The sequence below is a fragment of the Leptinotarsa decemlineata genome, unplaced genomic scaffold (assembly GCF_025532065.1).
Source record: "Leptinotarsa decemlineata unplaced genomic scaffold, Ldec_3_MD MMD2_P_RNA_scaffold_1, whole genome shotgun sequence".
Classification (NCBI taxonomy): Eukaryota; Metazoa; Arthropoda; class Insecta; order Coleoptera; family Chrysomelidae; genus Leptinotarsa; species Leptinotarsa decemlineata.
This window is the reverse complement of record NW_027412523.1, coordinates 5,595,862-5,617,148: the sequence shown is the minus strand read 5'-3', so window position 1 is coordinate 5,617,148 and position 21,287 is coordinate 5,595,862. Positions and strand designations below refer to the sequence as shown.

The 21,287-nt window shown below is 32.5% G+C and overlaps 3 protein-coding genes across 3 annotated transcripts; 2 read left to right on the top strand and 1 right to left on the bottom strand.

The window, feature by feature from the left end:
• The first annotated feature begins 314 nt into the window (after positions 1 to 314).
• LOC111503947 (chromobox protein homolog 3) lies at positions 315 to 2,780 on the top strand. Its single transcript, XM_023158393.2, has 3 exons — positions 315 to 473; positions 662 to 978; positions 1,754 to 2,780. The coding sequence occupies exons 2-3, from the start codon at positions 670 to 672 to the stop codon at positions 2,330 to 2,332; spliced, it is 888 nt and encodes a 295-aa protein (XP_023014161.2). The 5' UTR covers positions 315 to 473; positions 662 to 669; the 3' UTR covers positions 2,333 to 2,780.
• A 2,919-nt stretch (positions 2,781 to 5,699) lies between these two features.
• LOC111503948 (protein odr-4 homolog) lies at positions 5,700 to 16,876 on the bottom strand. Its single transcript, XM_023158394.2, has 8 exons — positions 16,698 to 16,876; positions 16,130 to 16,636; positions 15,733 to 15,918; positions 15,461 to 15,674; positions 15,224 to 15,406; positions 12,977 to 14,970; positions 8,635 to 8,760; positions 5,700 to 5,950 (listed from the first exon to the last, which is right to left on the bottom strand). The coding sequence occupies exons 1-6, from the start codon at positions 16,791 to 16,793 to the stop codon at positions 14,819 to 14,821; spliced, it is 1,338 nt and encodes a 445-aa protein (XP_023014162.2). The 5' UTR covers positions 16,794 to 16,876; the 3' UTR covers positions 5,700 to 5,950; positions 8,635 to 8,760; positions 12,977 to 14,818.
• Positions 16,877 to 17,606: 730 nt separating this feature from the next.
• Positions 17,607 to 21,153, top strand: LOC111503935 (regucalcin). The gene is made up of 5 exons (XM_074184469.1): positions 17,607 to 17,827; positions 20,065 to 20,268; positions 20,324 to 20,539; positions 20,602 to 20,780; positions 20,937 to 21,153. Exons 1-5 carry the CDS (start codon positions 17,671 to 17,673, stop codon positions 21,087 to 21,089), a joined length of 909 nt encoding a protein of 302 aa, XP_074040570.1. The 5' UTR covers positions 17,607 to 17,670; the 3' UTR covers positions 21,090 to 21,153.
• The last annotated feature ends 134 nt before the right edge of the window (positions 21,154 to 21,287 follow it).

The window sequence follows — 21,287 nt, the reverse complement described above, 5'->3', positions numbered from 1 at the left end:
CATTTTATTGTGAGATATTCACTTGACAGTTTAAAAAAAGCAACTTTTGTTTCGCTATATAATAGCTTCTTCAGGCGTGTCTATACTAACAGCTGGGTCTTTACTAGATCAGTTAGTTGCAAAGTTTGTTTTGTTGATGCAGCATTCTCAGTAATTGTAAATGATGTCTGTTCATTAGCTTTTGTAAAAATGTGTATGTTATTTATGCTTTAACCGCTTGTGGAGGCAAAATGTTGACAGGACAATGTTGTCCTGTCAAATGACAGGACAATGTTAATATCCAGTGGTTTTTTTCAACTATGCGTCGTTCCATGAAGAAAAGCTAAGTCGCTTATTCTTGTTTTTTGTTTTGTGTTTTAGCGCCATCGCGTTCCGTCATCCGCCATTTTATCCGTTTGTTGGATTGAAGGCGGCTCGTGTTTGGTTTGGTTGTTGGAAATTGTGTTTTTGCGCAGCGTTTATTATAGATCAAGGTAATAATTTCATAATTAAAAAAAAAATGTTTTCTAGTTCAAATGAATGTAGTCTAATAAAACTTACAAACGAATAGTTTGTTTATTGGCTTGGTTCATCACCGGTGAAGGCGTCTTGTTTTTCACCAAATTTTATGCAAAGTTTGCAGTATTTATTCCTTGTTAAAACTAGTCTCAATATTTTTCAGTTAACACAATGGGCAAGAAGAAAGTAGAAGAAAGCGAAAGCGAGGAAGAATACTCTGTAGAGAAGATCATAGATCGTAGAGTGGTCGGCGGGAAAGTCGAGTATTTCCTTAAATGGAAAGGTTATTCTGAAGACGATAATACTTGGGAACCAGAAGACAATCTGGATTGCCCTGAATTGATCGCAGAATTCGAGAAAAACCGAAAACTCAAAGCCAAAGCCAGTGGGAAAGACAAAAAGAGAACAAGGGAAAATTCAACTTCTTCTCTGGACTCCAACACATCTTCCTCCAAAACAGAAAAGAGCAAAGATAAGAAGGTAGGGATATCATTCATTGATAGCGATTCTGTTCTTATAAATAAGTGCCATTTACTATTGATGCAACTTTGAAATGCCCAGATACTACTCTTAATAACCAATAACAATTTTTTTAATTGCAAGAAAAGTATTTGAATAATTATCAAGAGTACCCATATCTTTTCTAAATGTGTCATCCTGTCTAGAACTTGTTAAGGAATCTAAAATGATTGGGAAAACAAGCCAGATTGTTTCAAGTTATGTTATATTGATTACATTCATACAGTCAACAATAACTTGCAAACTGACTCAAAAGTTTTTCAGAAATATATGGACAAAAAATGCACATATTCTTTAGTAATGTATTGGCGAAAGAAGGACCAGAAATACTTAATCTCAAAAGTTTATGTTGAGTGAATAGTGAAAATAGCAACTGACATTTATATCAGTCTTCCAAACAAGTTAACTTCCGTATCCGATGAATTTTCATCAAGTATTGGACAGTAGGTTGCAAGTTGGCTGCAATATACTGATTTCTCCAAAACCTTTGATTGGGAGGATCACAAATTATTGCAAAAACTCTTCAATTGGTTTAATAATGATTTTGAAAATCATTTTGAATGTAGCATAAAGAAGTGCTGAGGTATTTTATGAAATTCACAGTTCCTAGTCATGTTTTTTGTGTTGAATTTATTATTTAATAAGTCTCCATTTTATAATGTATGATTCTTGACTTTTGAAAACATTACTTTGACCTGGGATGGTAATCATTTTACAACATTTATTTTTATTTCAGAAGTCCAAAGCCAGATCTGCCTCCCCCGAATCTGATGATGAGCCCAAAACGAAAAAATCGCGAGTGGATGATTCTGATGACGATTCCAAAAAAGAAAAGAAAAAGGACTCTGACTCTGAGGAAGAGAAAAAGAAAAAAAAACGGAAATCAGCCGGCCCCAAATCCAGGAAAGTTGACAACGATCATTCAGACGATGACAAACCCAGAAAAAAGAAGGACGGCGATGAAAAGAAGAGCAAGAAAGACGACGAGAAATCAAAGAAGAAGGGAGAGGACTCTGATGATGATGAAGCCCCCAAAAAGGGCAAAAAATCCGAGGCAGTAGTTGATATTAAAAAAGATAAAAAGGGTGGTAAGATCAAGGACAAAGAAAAGTCTGCCTTCGAGAAAGGTCTTGATGCCGAGAAGATCATCGGAGCTTCAGACACAACCGGCCAGCTGATGTTCCTGATGAAATGGAAGGGCAGCGATGATACAGATCTGGTGTATGCCAAAGAGGCAAACGTCAAGTGTCCGCAAGTAGTTATCAAATTCTATGAAGAGAGAATTGCATGGCACACCCCCGACGAGTCTTCCTAAGTTTATTTTTTTGTAGTTGATAATTTCTCGATGAATTTCAACAGTTGTCGAGATTCAAAAAGTGGACTTTTTTGTTCGGAAGTCGCGGTAAATTGTTTGAATTTGATTCGGTATTTCTTCATGTTGTAGCGACTCTAGGCCTATGGATAATTTTGCAGTACATTAACATTTTTTATTGAATCGTTTCCTAAATCTATCAAATACTCTGTTGGTATAAACAGGGGAAAACAAATTCCCCGAGACAACTGATTTGATTTTTGAAACTGAATCATCTGCGGACTTCGGAAATAAAAATTGGTAGGTGTAGTGCCGCTACTAGATTTAAGGACATTATTTTATCTGAGAAGGATTTTTTGTTTAGTAAAGGTAGGAAATCTACCAGCAGGAAAGAAGAATATGCAATGTACTATATCATCAAATTAATAAAGGTTACATTTTCATTTTTATAGATCTCGTTTATTTTTTTGAACTGTTCCTTATGAAAAGTTTGATTTTCCTCAAAATAATGAAAAAAAATAGCAACAGTTGTGTTTTTCTTAAATTTCTAGTGTTTAGAATTGTTGACATTCAATAAATTCCATTCTTTTACTGATTGTTATTTGATTTTTAGTTGAGGGAATGGGAAAAAATACCTTTGGAAGATAACCAAATACAACTTGTGTCGATTGCTGATTGAATAAAATGAACTTTTTTTATATAACCTTTTTAAGAGCACACAAGTTATGTTCACACTGAAAAATAATGAGTAATGAACCAAGGTAAACCATTATATTATTAAAATTTAAAAATCCTCTGAAATAAACACGTAAATTCACAAAAACATTTAAAGAAAACTGTACTTTAAAGAAAAAATCACCAAAATGGATCTAATCCAGATATTACACAGAAAGTACGTATGGACCCAAAAAATTTTTCAATTAGGAGATTTTTTAGAATCTATGAACAACCTATAATCCACGAAAATGGTCTATTGGAGAATGATTCAACAACTATTTTATTGTACACGAAATGTTGATCCACACAACTAAAGAGATGAATAGAAATTAAATTTCTAGCAGTAATTTAATTGTGATCGTCATTTAATTATTATTACATGATCCGTTTTGCCTTCAATTCCCAAAGTAACCAACTGGATTGGCTGCCTTCTCGAAAAAAGATTTCAGGATAAAATATAAGCCTACCAAGAAAATCCGAAGGTTGGCAAAGGATAGATAAGACCTCAAATCTCAGGGGTTTACGTATTCAAATACACACTCTAATGTCAGACATCCACAAAGTTTACGACACGTGTTTCGCTATACGACAGCATCCTCGGGAGTATTTGTGACGTCTGCGTAAACTTTCAAGTGGAAATCTCTCATTATAGAATAGAATAGAAATTTGTTCATCATTAAAAGGTTTTATACATGTGGTACATACAGTATAAAACTTTATCAGACTAGTCAGAACTGAACATAAGCAATTGTGCTTATCTATAGTTAGTGTATATATACATGTTATTAGAAGTTAAATAGACATAATAAAAAGATGCAAGAACAGTGACAGATAATATATGCAAGTAGCTTAAATTAGTTAAAATTGTGAAATCTATTTTTTTTTTGTACAAGTAAAATAAAGTAACTATACAGTAATAGCTAGAGTTGAAGAAATTCTTCTTGAAGTGTGTTATAAAAGAAAACAAGCATTGAACCAAACGTGTAAATCATTTCCAATTCAAGAAAAATACTTGGAGTATATAATATATTGCTCTTAAAAATGTTCTTGTATCATGATAAGGATATTGAGTAGAGTCTTTTTTTGTTTTCTGGTCATCTCACCTGGTCTGGTAACCAAGTAGAGAGGAACCCTAATATTCATGAAAGTTTTAACCATTTACCACCAAATATCAAATCTTAGCGGCATTGTAAAGCAATTTAATGATGCTCAATTCGAACAATTCCTAGACATTACATTGAGAGAAATTATGAAAATAAGACTTACATCATAATAGATGGTCAATAATTCTTATCGGTCTTTCATTTACCTAGTGACATGCTTTCTTCAGTTTCTTGCAGACTTTGTGCAATTCCAAGTTTAATGGTTCACCCAAATTTGTTCCCAAAAATGTAACTTTCTATTGCCTCTCTATACAGATCGTTTCTTTTATCATGTAACATGAACAGTACAATGGTCAAAAAAATTACAGGGATTTTCCCCCTTCATGAGTTGAGCAGTGTAAACTAAAAATGCTGCTTTTGACTTTTCACAAAAGAATTGTTATTCCAGCAAATATAAAAAAATGGAAGCCGAAAATTTTATTGAATTTGAAATGTACTATAATGGTGTAGCAATGAATCTCTGATTAAATGTTTAGTTTCAACACGGCCACCATGAACTTATTTTTTCAAATACGGACCTGTCTCTTCTATTACAAATATTGATGAAGCGATAAAGTCACAATTCAGCGGCATATCACACTTGATCGTCTGGTGAAAATATTTTTCCCGCAAGAACAAAGTACTGTTTCTCGACGCGTGTCTCGCTAGCCAAGTTAGCATCATCAGGAAACGAATAATCTGATGATGCTGACTTGATTAGCGAAACGCGCGTCAAGAGACAGCTTTTTTGTCCTGATGTGGGAAAGTGTTTTAAGTAGAACCTGACTATTGAACTCACAAATGCCCTGCCTACTTTTTTCCATCATTTTGTTTTTCTTGTTTATCTTTTATTTTAATATCAGATTACAATTTTTCATTTCCTTATAAATTACTTTTTTGTTTATGTATTTTCTTTTTATCTAGATATTAAATTGACTACATTTCACCGGAACTAAATATTTTGTTATCAATAATTCTAGATTATTCATCATTCCTGGATTGCAACAAGTTATTGAGACAATGGAAATCAAATCCTATAATATTCATCAAGAAATCTCTGCCACATTCATACGGTTTCTCTATGAGTGCTTATATTTCTTTAGATATTAAAAAATCCAACTGACATGGTCTCGTATTGTGTTCATACCTATTTTGACAGCTCTTTCATTATATGAGAACTGACTTATGGGAACACAGGTTTACCAAACCTTTTGTACGAGCTAAATATTAACAAGGTTTTACCTTCTGACGTGCGATTCCTAGCAAAGAGCATTTTTTGCAAGAAACAAAAATAACTACTTGTGTGTAGTAGGTAATGAATATTACTGCAGTTGTATCTCAACAACAAATCTTCATTTTTAACACATCGACACGTGTTTCAATCACCAGTAATATTCGAAATAGCTTTATTTTGGTAGAGGAGTTAATTATTCCATAACATGTTTCATAAGCAGATGACACACCTTCATCTGAATTTGAAATACTGAAACCCTCAGTCAAAATAACAAAAATACTATAAAAACAAACAATTTTATTTACACGTATCATAATTCTTGTACACTTAACAGTTACCTTAACAATTATAAAAATATAAATGAGTAAACCTGCAATTGCAAGTGATGGAACATTAATATCATCGTATTATCCTGTTGGTGAAGTATTATTCTGTTGGTGTAGGTTTTGCGTTGCTGCCAGCATTTTTACAATGAATGATGAGTTGGGGGATTCATATCACGATGACGGAATCTATTTTTGTCGGCACCTGCAACAAAAAAACTACTGACGAACTCGCTCTATAAGAAATTGTTAATGGATAAAAAAAACATGTTAATAACGAATAATTTATAAATAACCCCAACACTGCAAACTAACTGGTATTGCCTACATGTTTTCCAGAGAACATCTCAATTCCTTCATCACCTTGGCAAAATTTCAAAATGAACTGCTAATTTTGGATCACACCTTCGTACAGATGGAAAATACCTTTGATACAGTAATATTCCTAGACTTCAATAATTTATCCATCACTTGCTTATTTTTGTTTTCAATATTGAAGTTTTTATAAACAATAACGTAGAATTATGGCTTTAGTTTTGAAGTGAAATGAATATTTATTGGATAAATATGATGAAATGTGAAGGTAATGTCTCTGTATCGTAATTCTCAAATCAATAATGTAAATCATTCATAGTAATTTATAATTATAGTTTTCTTCCTTAAGCAGCAGAGTGATAAAACATTTTCAAGTGGCTGTGCCTCAAGCGTACATAATTCATTTGGTTGAAATGTGAAACATGCAGTATTCATTTAAACCGTTCAATGTTATTGGTATTATTTGATATAACAAATCTCGAAATACTTTTTATAATTGTACATATACGGTGAGTAACAAAAATATGGTAAACTCGCATTAATAATTGATAGACTCTTTTTATCAAACACTCAACATTGTTTTTACTGTCGAATCTCGATCAAAATTGTCAAATTTTTCTATAAAAATGACTTTATAATGTACCTATCACATATGTATACAGCTTACCTGAAATATTTTCAATTGCCCGTGAAAAAAAATAACTTCATGACTCGACCTGATCTAATAATGCTTCAGTTCAATTAGGTACTTTATTTTCTGACGAATATTAATTAATGATGAAGCCCTTGCGTTTTAATCGCCATTGATATTGAAAAAAATCCCGAACAAAAATGAAAAAAATTAAAGAACATCCAACTTTTTGGTAAAATTTCTACCTATTGCCTATAATTTTTTTTCAGATACTAATTATGAAAGATGAAAGACAAGTTGGAAACGACCACTAGTCCCCAAAACAAACTATTCTTGAATGTTGTTAATTATTTTTATGAATTATTGATGTATATAGTTTTTCCAATAATTATAGCGTTAATCCCATTAACGAATTATTTCATGGTAAGTATATTTCAGAACCTCATGTAGGTAAGTATATGAATAATTATTTTTTGAGAAACTATTATTTCATTTGAATTGAAGGCGTTATATTTTTAGGAGTGATTAATTTTTGGGAAAGAAAGTTTTTGCCTTTCTAAAAACAAGGATGAGGGAATCTTCCAAGGAAAGGAAGGAAGTAATCAATTTCAAAATAAGTAACTCTATACATGGATGTGTAGATCATGCAAAGAAGTAACTTTCAGAAACAAACTGAAAGAAAGTCCTCCTGAAACAGCTACTTTCATATAAACATTGAATTGCACGAAAGAAAAAAAAATTCTTTCATTATTTCATCTGTATAAAAGGATAACTCCCCAGATATTTTTAGATGCTAAATTGAAACTGGCAAGAAAGATTTAGAGCAGTCTCATTATTCAAATTAGCCGTGGCGAAGCGTTTGCCAGTATGTCACTTTTGATGTATTATTTTAAAGTTTTTGATTTGTTTTGACGTGTCTTTTCCGAAGGCGTTCAAAAAATATTCTTATAGAGACCAGATAACGAGAATAATTTATTTGCAACTATGGTTGGATACCATGAAAAATAATTTTCACAGTTGTATAAGTGTCAAAATCATCTCTCCGACGCGCATTTCCTCAACCAAGTTTCACCATCAGGAGATGATCAAGACTATGGTAATATTAATCATCTTTCTTGGATTTTCAATCAAATAGTCTTGTTTTTTACAGTTAGTACAAATTTCCAGTGAAAGTATACTGCAATACAATATATTTCAAGCAATTGAGATGTAATATAAAAATGAAAAGAATATTACAGGAGTTTTTTCCCAACACCAAATCATTATTTTTAACAACTCGACACGTGTTTCGATCACCAAGTGATCATCTTCAAAGAGGAAGATTAAAACTGCAGTTTTCCACAATGGAAACTCACAATAAAATACTCGATAAAACTCAAAATTGCTATCCAAGAGTGTATAGAGAGGCAATAGAAATTCAAAAGCACAGGGATAACTTCAATAGAAAATAAGAGGGAATGAACATTATTAAAATCTGGCTACCTGTCCTTGATGGTTCACAAACAAGGTCAGGGAATCCAATTGAGAGAAACCAAGCCACGCTCACTAATGATAATATAAAACCAGAGTCAAATACTCTGCACTAGAGCACCAACTCGGGCACTGCGTGTCTTTACAGTAAAGACACGCCCGAAGAAGCCATTGTATGTCGAAACACGTGTTGCGGTTTTGTAAAACTGTTTAGTGAAAATCTAACAGTGTTTTTTGAATTCATTATGGATTTTCATCAAGTATCGGCCAATTCCATTATATATCTGATAATGTCTACCGCAGTAGTAGACGAAACATCCGGCATAAAAACCTGCAGATCACCGCCAAAAAACCGGAAAATAGCTTTCGCACAATATCGAATATTAGGCAAAAAAATTCATACAACTTTCCTGGCCAATATCACGACGGACTATATATGTTATAGATAAATAAATATTAAATTATGAACTTACCCGAAATTCGTTACTGTAGGAGGCCAGAATAAAGAACCCAAAGAGCTATCAGAAGACTTATCAGGATCAAATAGGTAGTCATCAGACTCAATCCTTCATTTGGCTGTGGCATTTTGGATTATTGTCCTAAAAAATATCGAATTATTTTTGTTTAGCTTGTTTTACGATAATTTTGAACTGATTAATCGTACTTCTTGAAAAATTGGTACTTTCAAACAGCCTGATAATTGAGATATCAAATCTAAACCCTTTTTTCATTAGTCTATTTCAATAAAAAATCAGTGACGTCATTCTGCATGTTTCGCAGGTCACAAAACGGATTAATATACACATTCCACAAACTGCCGTATCGTCATGTTATTTTGGACGATTATCCTCGATGTATTATAAAAATATAAATCCTGGAATACATCCAAAAGTTCAGATAGATCCGAATACATTTTGATACGAGTGATTTATCTAAGAAAACACGTTTATTTATAAAATTCGCGAGAAGTAGTACAAACAAGCTGACTTTGAGAGAAAACAGAAATGCGCTAACGCTAAAATTATAAAAGTATGTTTGGTTGTCTCAGCCAAGAAGAACAACTTTGAACCTCGAAGATACACGTATTATATGTGTGAGATATGACACACGTGTATCAAGATTGGTATATGTGGTAATTCAAGATGAATATGACAAAAATAAGTCAATTGAGCATCGCGTTCAGTGAACATAGTCAAAAATACCTGAATATATGATTAAACTCACAACAATTGAATATAGTCTAAAAACATGAAGGTAATATATTGATATGAGAATATATTATGGCATAATGAATGCTGAGCGATCCTGATTCATTTAATGTTGATTTCAGTTGCTTCGTGGCATAATATATGCTTCATTGATCTTTGAACATGTATGATTTATACTAGTTTATCCAACTTAAGATTAGCATCCATCTAGAAATTTCACTTCGATATTTACTAAGGAGTATTTCTGATTTGCAGATAAATTGCTCAACATTTTGTCCCGATAAAGTCGTGGCCCATCTCCTGTATGTCGAGATAAGTAGAGGGCCCAGGACCAAGCCCTGAGGCACACCGATTTCAATATTTCTTGACTCTGACATTGAACTATTACAAAGTACCTTCATATTCCTTTCGCTTATGTATCATAAAATCCAATTTATCATGTGACTTGGGAGACCTAGGCTAGATAATTTTGCTTGAAAATTATTTTTACTGATTTGAATCTCACAAACATTTTCATGAATGGTTTTCATGAATAAATTTAATATTAATGGCTGTTTCTCTTTCTTAAATGTTAGTTTCAAAGTCTCTTCATTACCGTTCATCATGATTTTGATGTATTAATTCTGAAAATAATCTCTATCTAGCTAAATCCAAGTACGCAAACTATTTCCGATTGTTTAACTCTGTTTAGATCTTTTCTTACGTTATAACTAGCTCTAATGAATTCCTCAAACACTGATATCACTCAATGTGGTAGTTAACTATACGTTAATTCTAAAAATAATTTACAAATTATACTTTATGAATTGAATTCTAATAATAATTCGTAAATTTTCATTGTTTGTGATTAGAGTTGCCAAATGTGAACGAACTGCTGTTGGAAAATAAAAAATGAATCGTAATTGCTCCGGATAATTTCATGACAAATTCGAGATATCTATTTTAGTTTGTTTTCGCAACGTTGAATCCTGTTATAAATAGGTTTGCGTCGAGTGTGAAAAATATAGAAAAGCGGGTTAGTGTTTTACGTGCAAAGCAAAGCAATTGCGATTTACTGAAAAGCTATGTAAACACTAAGTTTTTCATTTTTTTTAATTAGATTTCTCAATTTTTTTCAACTCCATTCTTGGTTGAATACACGTCTTTAAGTATTTATTCCATTGTAGTATTATTACTATTATTTTACCTGGTATTCTAGAAATATTTGTTTCGACAATATTCAGAAGGAAAAGGCAACTCAGGTTCCAGATCCCAATTTTAGAATAAATGAAAAATTCTCTAGTTCCAAAAATCGTAATTGAATTTATAATTTCAGCAAGATCGTGCACTCTTATATCCCTATCCTGCTTGGAATGGCATACAAATTTATCTAAGAAGAAATACACCTACATACAATCCCATAAAATAGCCGTTTTTGTCATATGATGATGTCCTTCACCCTTTTTTTCTGAACAGACCTGAGTTCAAAGTGCACTTTTCCTGAAGTTCACATAGTAATGAAGAACATCTCGAGTAATAAATAGATGGATGTAGTTGTTACTACGTGATAGGAAATCATAATGAAGAAAAGATAATTGAAACTTTATATAAAAGTGGTGAAAAACATAAAAAGTTTCAATTCTCTTTTCTACATTTCGAGTACTTCTTGAAAAGTTTCAAATTTTTATTTTACTTTAAAATTTGATATAGGCATTGAATTTCGTACTATCACAATTTTAGCTGGCCTTCAAAACAAAAACAGCAATAAACTTTCTCACAAATAGTATAAAAGACGCCTTTGATAACCAAGAAAAATATCTGAGCGTTTTTACATATCCTACTTCAGCATTCGATTCGGTAAATCACTCGATTTTATTGGCCAAATTAGATTTCTACGGAGTGAGAGGTGTCTGCCTGGACATGATGAAGTCATACCTTAACGAAAGATATCAAATTGTTGATCTAGGAAATACCAAAAGTGAAAAACGAAAAATATTAAGAGGAGTGCCACAAGGGTCAATATTGGGGCCACTTCTGTTTCTAATATATATCAACGACTAACCTCACGTGATGAACTCGTTAGGCATAGAAACTATATTGTATACAGATGATGCCAACCTTGGGCAAAAAAATATATAAAATAGATGATCCTTGTATGATCCATACTGACATATTAGAGAAAGCTCGATCATGGTTCACACCAAATGACTTGATTCTTAATGAACAAAAACTCTAACTTTTGAAACAATTTGCTCAAATCGAGATAACTAAAATTCTACCAAATTTTTGGGAGTACAAATAGATTCCAATCTGAAATGGATAGACCACATAAATAACATGTGTTGCAAACTTAGTAAGACGGTTTTTGCTATCAGAAGAATTAAAAAAATTGTAAATCAAAGTGCGGCACTTGCAACATATCATTCACTTTTTCATTCAGTCCTTAGATATGGTATAATCAATTGGAATAATGCATCAAAGGTACATCTTAACAGAATATTTTTCATTCAAAAATCTGCAGTAAGAAGCATAATCTCTGCCAATTATGATGAAAAGTGTCGACTATTAATGACCCTGTATTCAGTTATTGTCTATGAAAATCTGCTTCTTGTTCAACAAAACTTGTTGAATGAAGTTGCTCACAAGGATATACACCAACATGATACAAGAAATAAATCAAACCTTGTTCCTACAGCTAATAGGTTGAAAAGAACAGATAATATAGGAATTAAGCTATACAATGCCTTATTTGCCGAATTTCGTAACTTGCCATTCGGAAGATTCAAAAACTTATTGAAGAAAATATTAACCAAACATCCTTTATATGAAATTGATCAATTTTTCGAAGTTATCCAAGAAGAAAGAGACACTTTTGTGGTCACTTCCCGAACTTTTACTCAACTTTGAATACATATATGTTAGCTATGTGATTTATAATTTGTAAAAGCTCATGGCTTTACATTTTAGTCAAGTCTTATAAGATTGGAATTTTATCTTAACTTGTATTTTTTTTTGTAAATCTAATTTATCTACAAGCATTTTTTAAAAACTATATTGACAAATCTTACCCTCTCAAACCTATTTTAGAAATTGTATTGATGTGTCTAAAAACTGTGTGTTTCTTGAGATGAATAAATATTATTATTATTATTAAGTGGCTTTGAGTTGAAAACTGAAAGATGCTTTGCAAAAAGACATCTCAAGATTTCTCTTCTCAAATAATACAATTGAAACCTTTTTATCCAGATTTTCAATCAATGACACAGGTATTAATTTGCCAATTTCAAAAAAATTGTTGAAAACTGGTCCAACATATATTTTACATTGTTAGTGGATGAACATTCAAGTAAATTCTCCCACATCTCTTTACTAAGAGTTAAACTATATACATGATATAATATATTATATCCCAAATTGAAATTTAGTTAGAAGAAAGGTATTTGAAGCATATGCTGATTTCGACTAGTCACTACTAATATATTTCATTTTGAATGAAAATTTGTCACAAAAAGTCTAAACAAAAATCTTTAAAAAATCACCCTGTACCAAATTTGGACAATATCTACCATGACCCACAACGTGATAAAATTCGCCTGCAAATTAAAAATAATTTTCTAAAAATACTTACCGGTGTATTTCGTTCGTCACGGCACTAAGTGAACTGTGAGAAGCCGACGCTCCGTATGAGCGCCGTTCGGGTCGTCGGGACGCCTATAATGATCTTGACGTGTCGGCGCGGGGGCGGGGAAACGCAAAGTACGAAAAAATTGGCACAAAAATTCGAAATGATGCAAACGCAGCTTATAAAAATGTACGGTCCTTTTTTTATTTTGTCATTTCTCAGGAGGAACGAACTGGAGAATTATTTCGAGTTCTGCTTCCTGCAATAACAAAATGCCTTGCTTTCGATGCGAAATCTTTTGTTTATGCATTTCAAAACAGAAAAATAAAAGTTGCAGTTCTGTGAAAGCAAATTATGTCGAAGAGTTTTTATAGATCCTCAACTGAAAATTGAATTATCCTGTACTGTTTTAATTTTTTTGTCACACTTTGGTAATATCAGACTTTCTAAATCATCAAGATAAATCAATCTTAACAATTTTCATTCTATGACCATTCATTGAAATACTAGAATTTTTCGTCTACCAAAATGAACATGTACCGTGTGTTTCTTATCACTATTATTTGGAACTTGTTAATCTGACCAACATACAATTTTATTCCAACTTTTTTAATTCATTTCATGATGTTATCTTTCAGTTTGACTTTACCACTCTAAAGGTGATTATAATAATATGAAATTTCTTCATGTTTTTCATTAAACCAGACTTTTGCCATCGATATTCGGAGCTGCAGTAAACTTTCTCCATTATACATATAATTTCATCCAATGGCTACTTCTTTGGTTGTTCTAGTTCATTTTAGCAACATAAATGATTATTAATTACAAAAATAGCATAAAATAGTAAAGTTTATAATATGGAAGGTATTATAACTTCATAAAGTGATTTAGAATTATTTTTTGACAAATGGATAAATGAGTTATTTGTTTAACCAGGTAGAGAAGTAGCATTATTACTGCCGCGGCTGGCAATGATATTAGCCATGGCATTAAATCTGTTTCTTTACCTTGTGAAACATGTAATTTTTTCTCCGATCTTGGTGCAAGAGAAACTTTTTCTTGAACAACACAGTGAATTCAAAAAACATCCAAGTATTTGATACAGCTAAACTATTAGATATGCACTATAAATAAAACTTTCTCTTGGGAGAAATGTGTGCCCTTCATAGTCAAAAAATTTTTTAGTTGGAGGTATTAAAAAGTTTACTCTATTTGACCGAGACTGATCAGACCTAAAATTATTTCACCCACCTAGGGATAGCTGTAAACCTGCTTTCTACAAAAATAAATGTTAACTATACCCTGCATCTTCTATACAGTAAAGCTCTTCTGGGACATGAATCGTTTGCTCATAACTTTGCAATGTAAAATAATATTAATCTTCATTTAGGAGAGTTTAACAAAAAAAAAAGATTTGTAGTACATCTAGTAAAGACAGTATAGAAATTCTTCTAGTCTAGGTATACGAGATATTTTACATTTGTTTCAAGATTCTTGACATTGCCAAGACAGTATTCCTGATGTAGAGCACTTTTCGTAGAGTTATGAATGTCCTATCTAATGTATATATTCTGAAATGTTTGCAAATATGTTTTTATATTTTCATTTCCTACTGATATGTTTGATATCATGTATATAACCTGAAAGGCAAATAAAATCATTATTGATAACACTCAAGACTGACTAATCTTGAATATGTTTTATATCTTTCTGCCAATACTATTTTTTGCTTGCTGGAGGGAAAGAGGAAAATTGATCAACAGCAAAAGTAACTTATTTATTAAAAAATAAATGCATTTCACAGATGGCCTTAATCTAGAAGTAAAGTTGCTGCTTGGAATCTCACACTTATGTATACAAATGCAACAGTAGAGAGACTATTAAAACAATCACTGCGGCAACCATTCCTAAATACATGAATTGATTGGCATCCGAATTGAGCTTTGGCAGTATTTCCTTACTTTCACTTTCTAAGGCACCCTTGCAATACTCTGTGATATCTATAAAGAAATAGTATATTTGCCATGTGTACGTACATGAGAAATTGAAAGTTGAAATCGAGGTTGAAATATTTACTATTTATTTGGGAAAGACAGACCCACTTTTTATATTTGATTCCAAAATCAAGTCAATGCCTGTTTGGATTTCAATACTGTTACTAATATCAGTTGTGAGCAAAAAAGTTATTCAATATAATATCCCCATATAAAGAGCTTTATGAAGTGACATAATTTAAAGATCATTCATTCTCACCTGGTTGACCTTCAACATCCAGTATTTGCAATTTTCCTTTGATCTTGATATCTAACAACTCCTCTAACGACACCTTAGCATCCTGTGCCCCCTCTCCAGGAAACAAATAGTCTGACAAGGTGATATTGCTGTTAGGAAGCCTGATGAGCACTCTTCTTGGCGGTTCGTGAACACAATTCACATCTAGAGAACAATCCCTCAACACAACATTTGTTTCTGACTGCAAATCTGACTCACCCTCAGAGTTTTCTTCCTCTGTCAGCGAGTCCCAGTGCATTTCTAACCTAGACTCCAAACTACGCATGATGTCTTGTTTCAACGCTTTCGCGGCTTCCTTAATTGACATTTTGGGTTGTAGCCATAGCTTGCAAGATACCTGACCTACTATTCTCAGCTGACCAGAGGTTTCGATCACGCTGTCAGAATCGGAGGAACCGGACATGTTAGAACACTAAAAAATATATTTTGGTAGTAAAACAAGCCTATTTTTTTTATACGAATCAGTACACCTTTGTTAAAATTGATACTCGAATAGGCTTAGAACTTTCAGTCACATCGTGCCCCACTTTAGTTGATCTCGTAGTTCTAGTTTTCTTCTTACCTACGTTCTCCAATGAATCATCCTCGTCTTTGAACTCTCCTTCGAAGAAAAGCACAGACGATTCAAGATTGTCATGGATCTCATCTAACATCACCTGAAGTTATTAAAGAATATCAAAACTGATGAGGATCAGTATTTGATAATTATTCATTATCCTAGCTTACACAAAATTTCAAACAAAAATGGGCAAAAATAGATCCCAGCAACAATTTTACTTCGGATTTGTGGTCAGTATAGACAAATTACCCCAATGAAAAATTTTAAATTTCAAGTGAGCTCATTAACCCAAAATGACCAGTATTTACTTTGATATGTTTTTCCAAAGGCCAATCGGCCTCATTCGTCCTTATAAATTTAACTTTATCAATGCCAAAATTGCATTCAATGTTGTTCCATTTTTTGGCCACAGACTTTACTTCCACAGGTTGGATATTATGAGAAATTACATCATAAGTCTTACAAAAGTACTTCCGCGACTTGGAAGAAAAGTGCAAAACGAGTTTTTCACTAGAAGGGTTTCCGTGCAAATATTTGTTCATATCTAACTGCTTGTGTATGGTTTGTAATATAAGCTTCAGCTTTGAATGGAATGGAGTCAGTAAATCGTCAGGAGACACCAAAAATACACCGAGTACGCTCATTCCTCCTGGCAACATTCTGGTCGTTTGTTTGGCATGATCTGCGATCCAATTGGGATTCATGTCATCCAAACTTTTCATGTTTTGTACTGGTTTTCCCAGTTTTTTGTCTTGCTCTGACTGGAATGGAGGCGTTTTTGCAAAGTGTATAATATAGTCCTTTCCGGAACATGACTGAAATGAAAATACATAAACATATGTTTATATATAAAAAAAAAATAGAAGGTAGCCTTACCTGACCTAAAATTAGGCCGACAGCGTTGATATTTTGATCCGATACGTTTGTTAGATAAGTTACCAAATAGTCGTCTATTAGGGCAGTTAGGACCATTATTATGTTAACAGAAATAAACTACAATTCAATAAAAAAAAATTAAAATAACCAAAAAATTCATATGTCAAAGTTTTTACTGACACTACTGACAGTAACAAATAAAGAACACGGAATAGACAGAACTAAAACCCTAAGTTTTAGTTCTGTCTATTCCGTGTTTTAGTTCTGTGATCCGATTGGTTGTTTTAGCATGCATAGAAAAGCAGAGAATTTTGATCAAAGTTTGATTCTATACATTATAAAACTATTATATTTTCATCAAATTTGAAATGAATGGGACAGTAGGAGTTGGTAGTGAGAAGGAGGTATGACTTCCAACTACAATAAATTGATGGATGTAACCGTTCCTACGTGGTAGAAAATCATAATGAAGAAAAGATAACTGAAACTTTCTATGTTTTTTACCACTTTTATTTGTAGCTAACGTTACTGCAGTTTCGTCTTATAAGGACGCAGTAACGGTAGTTACAAATAAAAATAGTAAAAACACAGAAAGTTTCGATTCTCATTAGTTCAAACTACATATACAGAATATAGTAGATTGCAAAAAGTGTAGATGTAGACTGGACTGGTCTGTATAGAATTGATTTTTGTTCAAGAACTTCAAAAGTTCTAAACAATTGAATTGAATAATTGAAATAATCATAGTTTTACTTCGCTTCGACAAGAGTCACGAATACTTCAGAGGGTTGATGGAAGAATGGATCAGACGTAAAGAGGATTTTCAAATAATCGTGTTCTGCACGATCTTTTCGTTTTACTCTACGCCTCTGGAACCGAATCGATAATCTGGTCTATATAAGTCGATAATTTTTCATCGAATTGCCCACATTATCCGAACTTCAGTGAAGTTGAAGAATAGCGTTGGAACGACATGGCGCCAAAAATTGAAAAAATTTGTGGAAACTTCAAATTGGGGGAGGCGCCCCATTGGGACGCAGACACACAAACCCTGTATTTCGTTGATATTAACGGATACAGCATCCACAGATACGTGCCTGCAACTAAAAAACATACCAGCGCCTATGTGGGTAAGTGCAGCTTTTGTATGGCTATCGTTTATTTAAAAAAAATACTCTCTTTTCCACTTTTGTTGTGTATATACTGAATAATCATTTTTCCATTAAAAATCCATACACTTTCGATAATAATTCGACAAAAAGTTTTCAGAGAAAATAATTTTCGATTTCAAATTTAACGTAACGCACCCTTAGAAATTATTATATAATGGAATACGTGTCGCAGTTTTGTAAATTTTCGAGTGATAATCTCACAATAATATGTTACTCAAATTCGTCATAAGTTTTCATGAAGTATGGACCAATTTCATCACATATTCAAATTTGGGCTTCAGTACAATATCAGATTCTTTCAATGAGGTCAGAATCTTTAATTTCCAATCCAGCATACAACTTTTTATATTGTATTTTGTTTTTTTGAATGTGGAAAATAGTTGAAGAAAAACAAACTGATTTTTGTGTAATTTAAAGTATCATTTTTTTAAGTATAATATTTTGGATGTAAAATGTTATTAAGACGGATTTCCACCAAACGAAAAAAAAAAACCACAACAAAACGGCAACTGTGTTGATTTCGACAAAACAAAAACTTGAGTTGCCAAAATACTTACTACAAGTTCCAAGAAAAAGAAACTAATGGAAAGACATAGAAGTAATAGAAATGAATGATTAAATTTCGTTTTTCGAATAATTAAATATTTGAAATTGAGGAAAGATTATATACGGCATATTTCAAATTTATCTGAATGACAACATCAATGTCGAATGAAGGTTGAAGGTGGAATTATTCATGAATATGATTATTTGTGAAGAATGTTTGATAAACTATGAGTTGCTTCATATATAAGTAAAGTTTATCAATTTTATTGATGATTACATAATAATCTATTCCAAGCAAATCTCAACAGTATTTATCAACATAGCCATTCATATGTAAAATTACCAGCCCCCAAATAGATTAGAAAAAAATATTCGTTGAATATTCCTGTCTTTGACAATCTTTCTTTGCTTATTTAGGAATAACTGTGGACCTTTGAGTTAGTAGTTTTTTTGTTTTCGCGAATAGTAGAGTTTTTGTTTATTTTTTCTGATATACCTAGTTTATCGATCACCAACAATTAAAACGTTATTTGAAAAAACATAGAAACAATAGAAGAATTTAAGAACAATAAACAAGATCGTCATCAACGAACTGTACATTAGGTATTACATAATTTAACCAATTCATTTGAACAATTGGAATGTTTTTGAGCTCATAATCGCGCACATTGAAAAATATGAAGTAATAACAAAATTATGATTCTTTGTTATGCAGGTGCACGTTCATCAGTGGCGTAGATTTCTACACCATTCACAGTGTTGACGACGAAGAAATTTACATTTACTTTCAAGTTCGAAAAAATAAAACCAATTTTAATACATACATAATGGTATGTCCTTAGCTGTTCTATTTTTATCTCCTCAATCGCCGTAAAACGCCGTTCTTTCATTTTGAAACGAACTTCGCTGCCACAGTTCATGCCCAAAATTTCCGAAAAAATTGCATAGCATGAGCCAATAAAAGCAAAACATGCCGACATCCTCAACAATTTCAATAATAGTTATTCAACTAATCTACATAACAATTTTCTTCATGTTCTCAACATTTTCATCAGTTGTTGAAGGAATATTCATGGCGAGCGTCGTCATTTCCATCTTCTCGACCTTCTGTGAAAAGCTTGTGTCACTTAAACATTTTTCTGACTCAGAGTACAATCACATTATGCCACTTTCAACAGTTCGAGTGTTTTTGAGAACTCATTTCCATTTTTACACAAAATTTGATGCAAAATTCTTTGACTCATTTTTTTCAATAGCAGAGAATCGTCGAATACTCAAAACACTTCTAACTTTAATACCTCTCACCAAAAAACTAAACATGCTAAACAGCTAAAACTGTGAACATGTGTTCGAGACGAGTGTACCAACATAAAAAAATTAAAAAATCGTTATTCAAATGTGCGTAGTCCGCGAAATTTGAATATTTACCTTATTTTTTTAACAGACCTCGTATATTTGTAAGAAATACTTATAATCATTCATATCATGATTTTTCACCATATATAAAATTGCAAGAGAGAGAGGTTTTTCATATTTTTTCTGTAGAAATTATTCGTGTTGTATATAAGAGGTCTATAAGAGATCATAGATCAGAAACGAAATTTATTCATTTGAGATTAAAAGAAAGATTCAATCCTTTTTATCTTCAGGAAAAAACGTATCGATCATAATCCCGGTGAAAGGAAAAACCGATCAATTCGTTATAAGTCTGGAGCGCGAGCTGGTCGTTGTTACTTGGGATGGAGAAAGTGATAAACCCTCTAAAGTTGAGAAATTGTACGAAGTCGATAAAGACATCAAGAAGAACGTTTTCAACGATGGAAAGTGTGACCCTTCCGGAAGATTATGGACAGGTACGGGACTACAACTAACACTCGTATGAGATAACCATTTGATATATTTCAATAGGAACCATGGGTGGACCTCCAGTAGTTATTGCCGATATTCCGCTGGGAAAAGGTACGCTCTACAGTTTCCAGGACAAGAAAATCACTTCACATTTTGGAGGTATAGGAATAGCCAACGGGATCGCTTTCAATGTTCAACTGAAGAAAATGTACTACATCGATTCAAGAACTGGAACGGTTGATGAATACGATTTTGATATCGAGAAAGGAGTATTATGTGAGTGCATTTTTTTCAGAAAGAAACAAATATTTACTAATATCCTTTTCGTTTTTTTTTAGCCAACGGTAAACCAATCTTCACCGCGAGTAAAAATGGGCTTGAAGGTATGGTTTTTGATGGAATGACTATCGATACTGATGGAAATTTGTATATAGCAGTATGGGGCTCCAGAGTAATCAAAATTGATCCTAGGAGACCGGAAACTTTGCTGGACACAATAGTTTTACCAGCTAAAATTGTAAGATATATCATTTTTTCGGGAAAGAAAAGTTTTAGCTTTCTACTCTTCCCCATCTTCATATAAAAACATTGGAAAACTTTCAAACGAATGTTCGGAGAACAAACTGAATGAAAAAATGTGATTAAAGTGATTTTTTTCGCTTGGCGTTTTCAGATTTCATCAGTATGTTTTGGAGGTGCCAATTTGGACGAGTTATTCGTAACTAGTGGCCAAGTGGGTATTACACCTGGACCTGATGACGGAGCTACGTTTCGTGTAACAGGACTGGATGCTAAGGGGTTTGCTGGTGATGCTGTGGTATTGTAAAAAATTCATGTACCTACTATTTGTAATTTCGGATGTTGAATTATATATATTTTATCATTCGTAATATCGTACGTTTTCATTGTTATATTTATTAAATCTCCATTAATCTACCAAACTAGAGGTTCGCGTGTTTGAAAAAATAATTGAGTTGATGATGAAATCTAATGAACGAAACGTCGAATGGCAAGTTGATGTAAA

Bases quoted from the DNA above. Each gene is read 5' to 3' on its own strand.
- LOC111503935 (XM_074184469.1), top strand. From the start codon at position 17,671: ATGGCGCCAAAAATTGAAAAAATTTGTGGAAACTTCAAATTGGGGGAG. The intron at 20,269-20,323 runs GTACGGGACTAC...ATATTTCAATAG, and splicing joins TTCCGGAAGATTATGGACAG to GAACCATGGGTGGACCTCCA. The intron at 20,540-20,601 runs GTGAGTGCATTT...GTTTTTTTTTAG, and splicing joins TATCGAGAAAGGAGTATTAT to CCAACGGTAAACCAATCTTC.
- LOC111503947 (XM_023158393.2), top strand. From the start codon at position 670: ATGGGCAAGAAGAAAGTAGAAGAAAGCGAAAGCGAGGAAGAATACTCT. The intron at 979-1,753 runs GTAGGGATATCA...TTTTTATTTCAG, and splicing joins AAAAGAGCAAAGATAAGAAG to AAGTCCAAAGCCAGATCTGC.
- LOC111503948 (XM_023158394.2), bottom strand. From the start codon at position 16,793: ATGGTCCTAACTGCCCTAATAGACGACTATTTGGTAACTTATCTAACA. The intron at 16,637-16,697 runs GTAAGGCTACCT...TTTTCATTTCAG, and splicing joins TCGGCCTAATTTTAGGTCAG to TCATGTTCCGGAAAGGACTA. The intron at 15,407-15,460 runs GTGAGTCAGATT...ATTGTTCTCTAG, and splicing joins AGAGGAAGAAAACTCTGAGG to ATGTGAATTGTGTTCACGAA.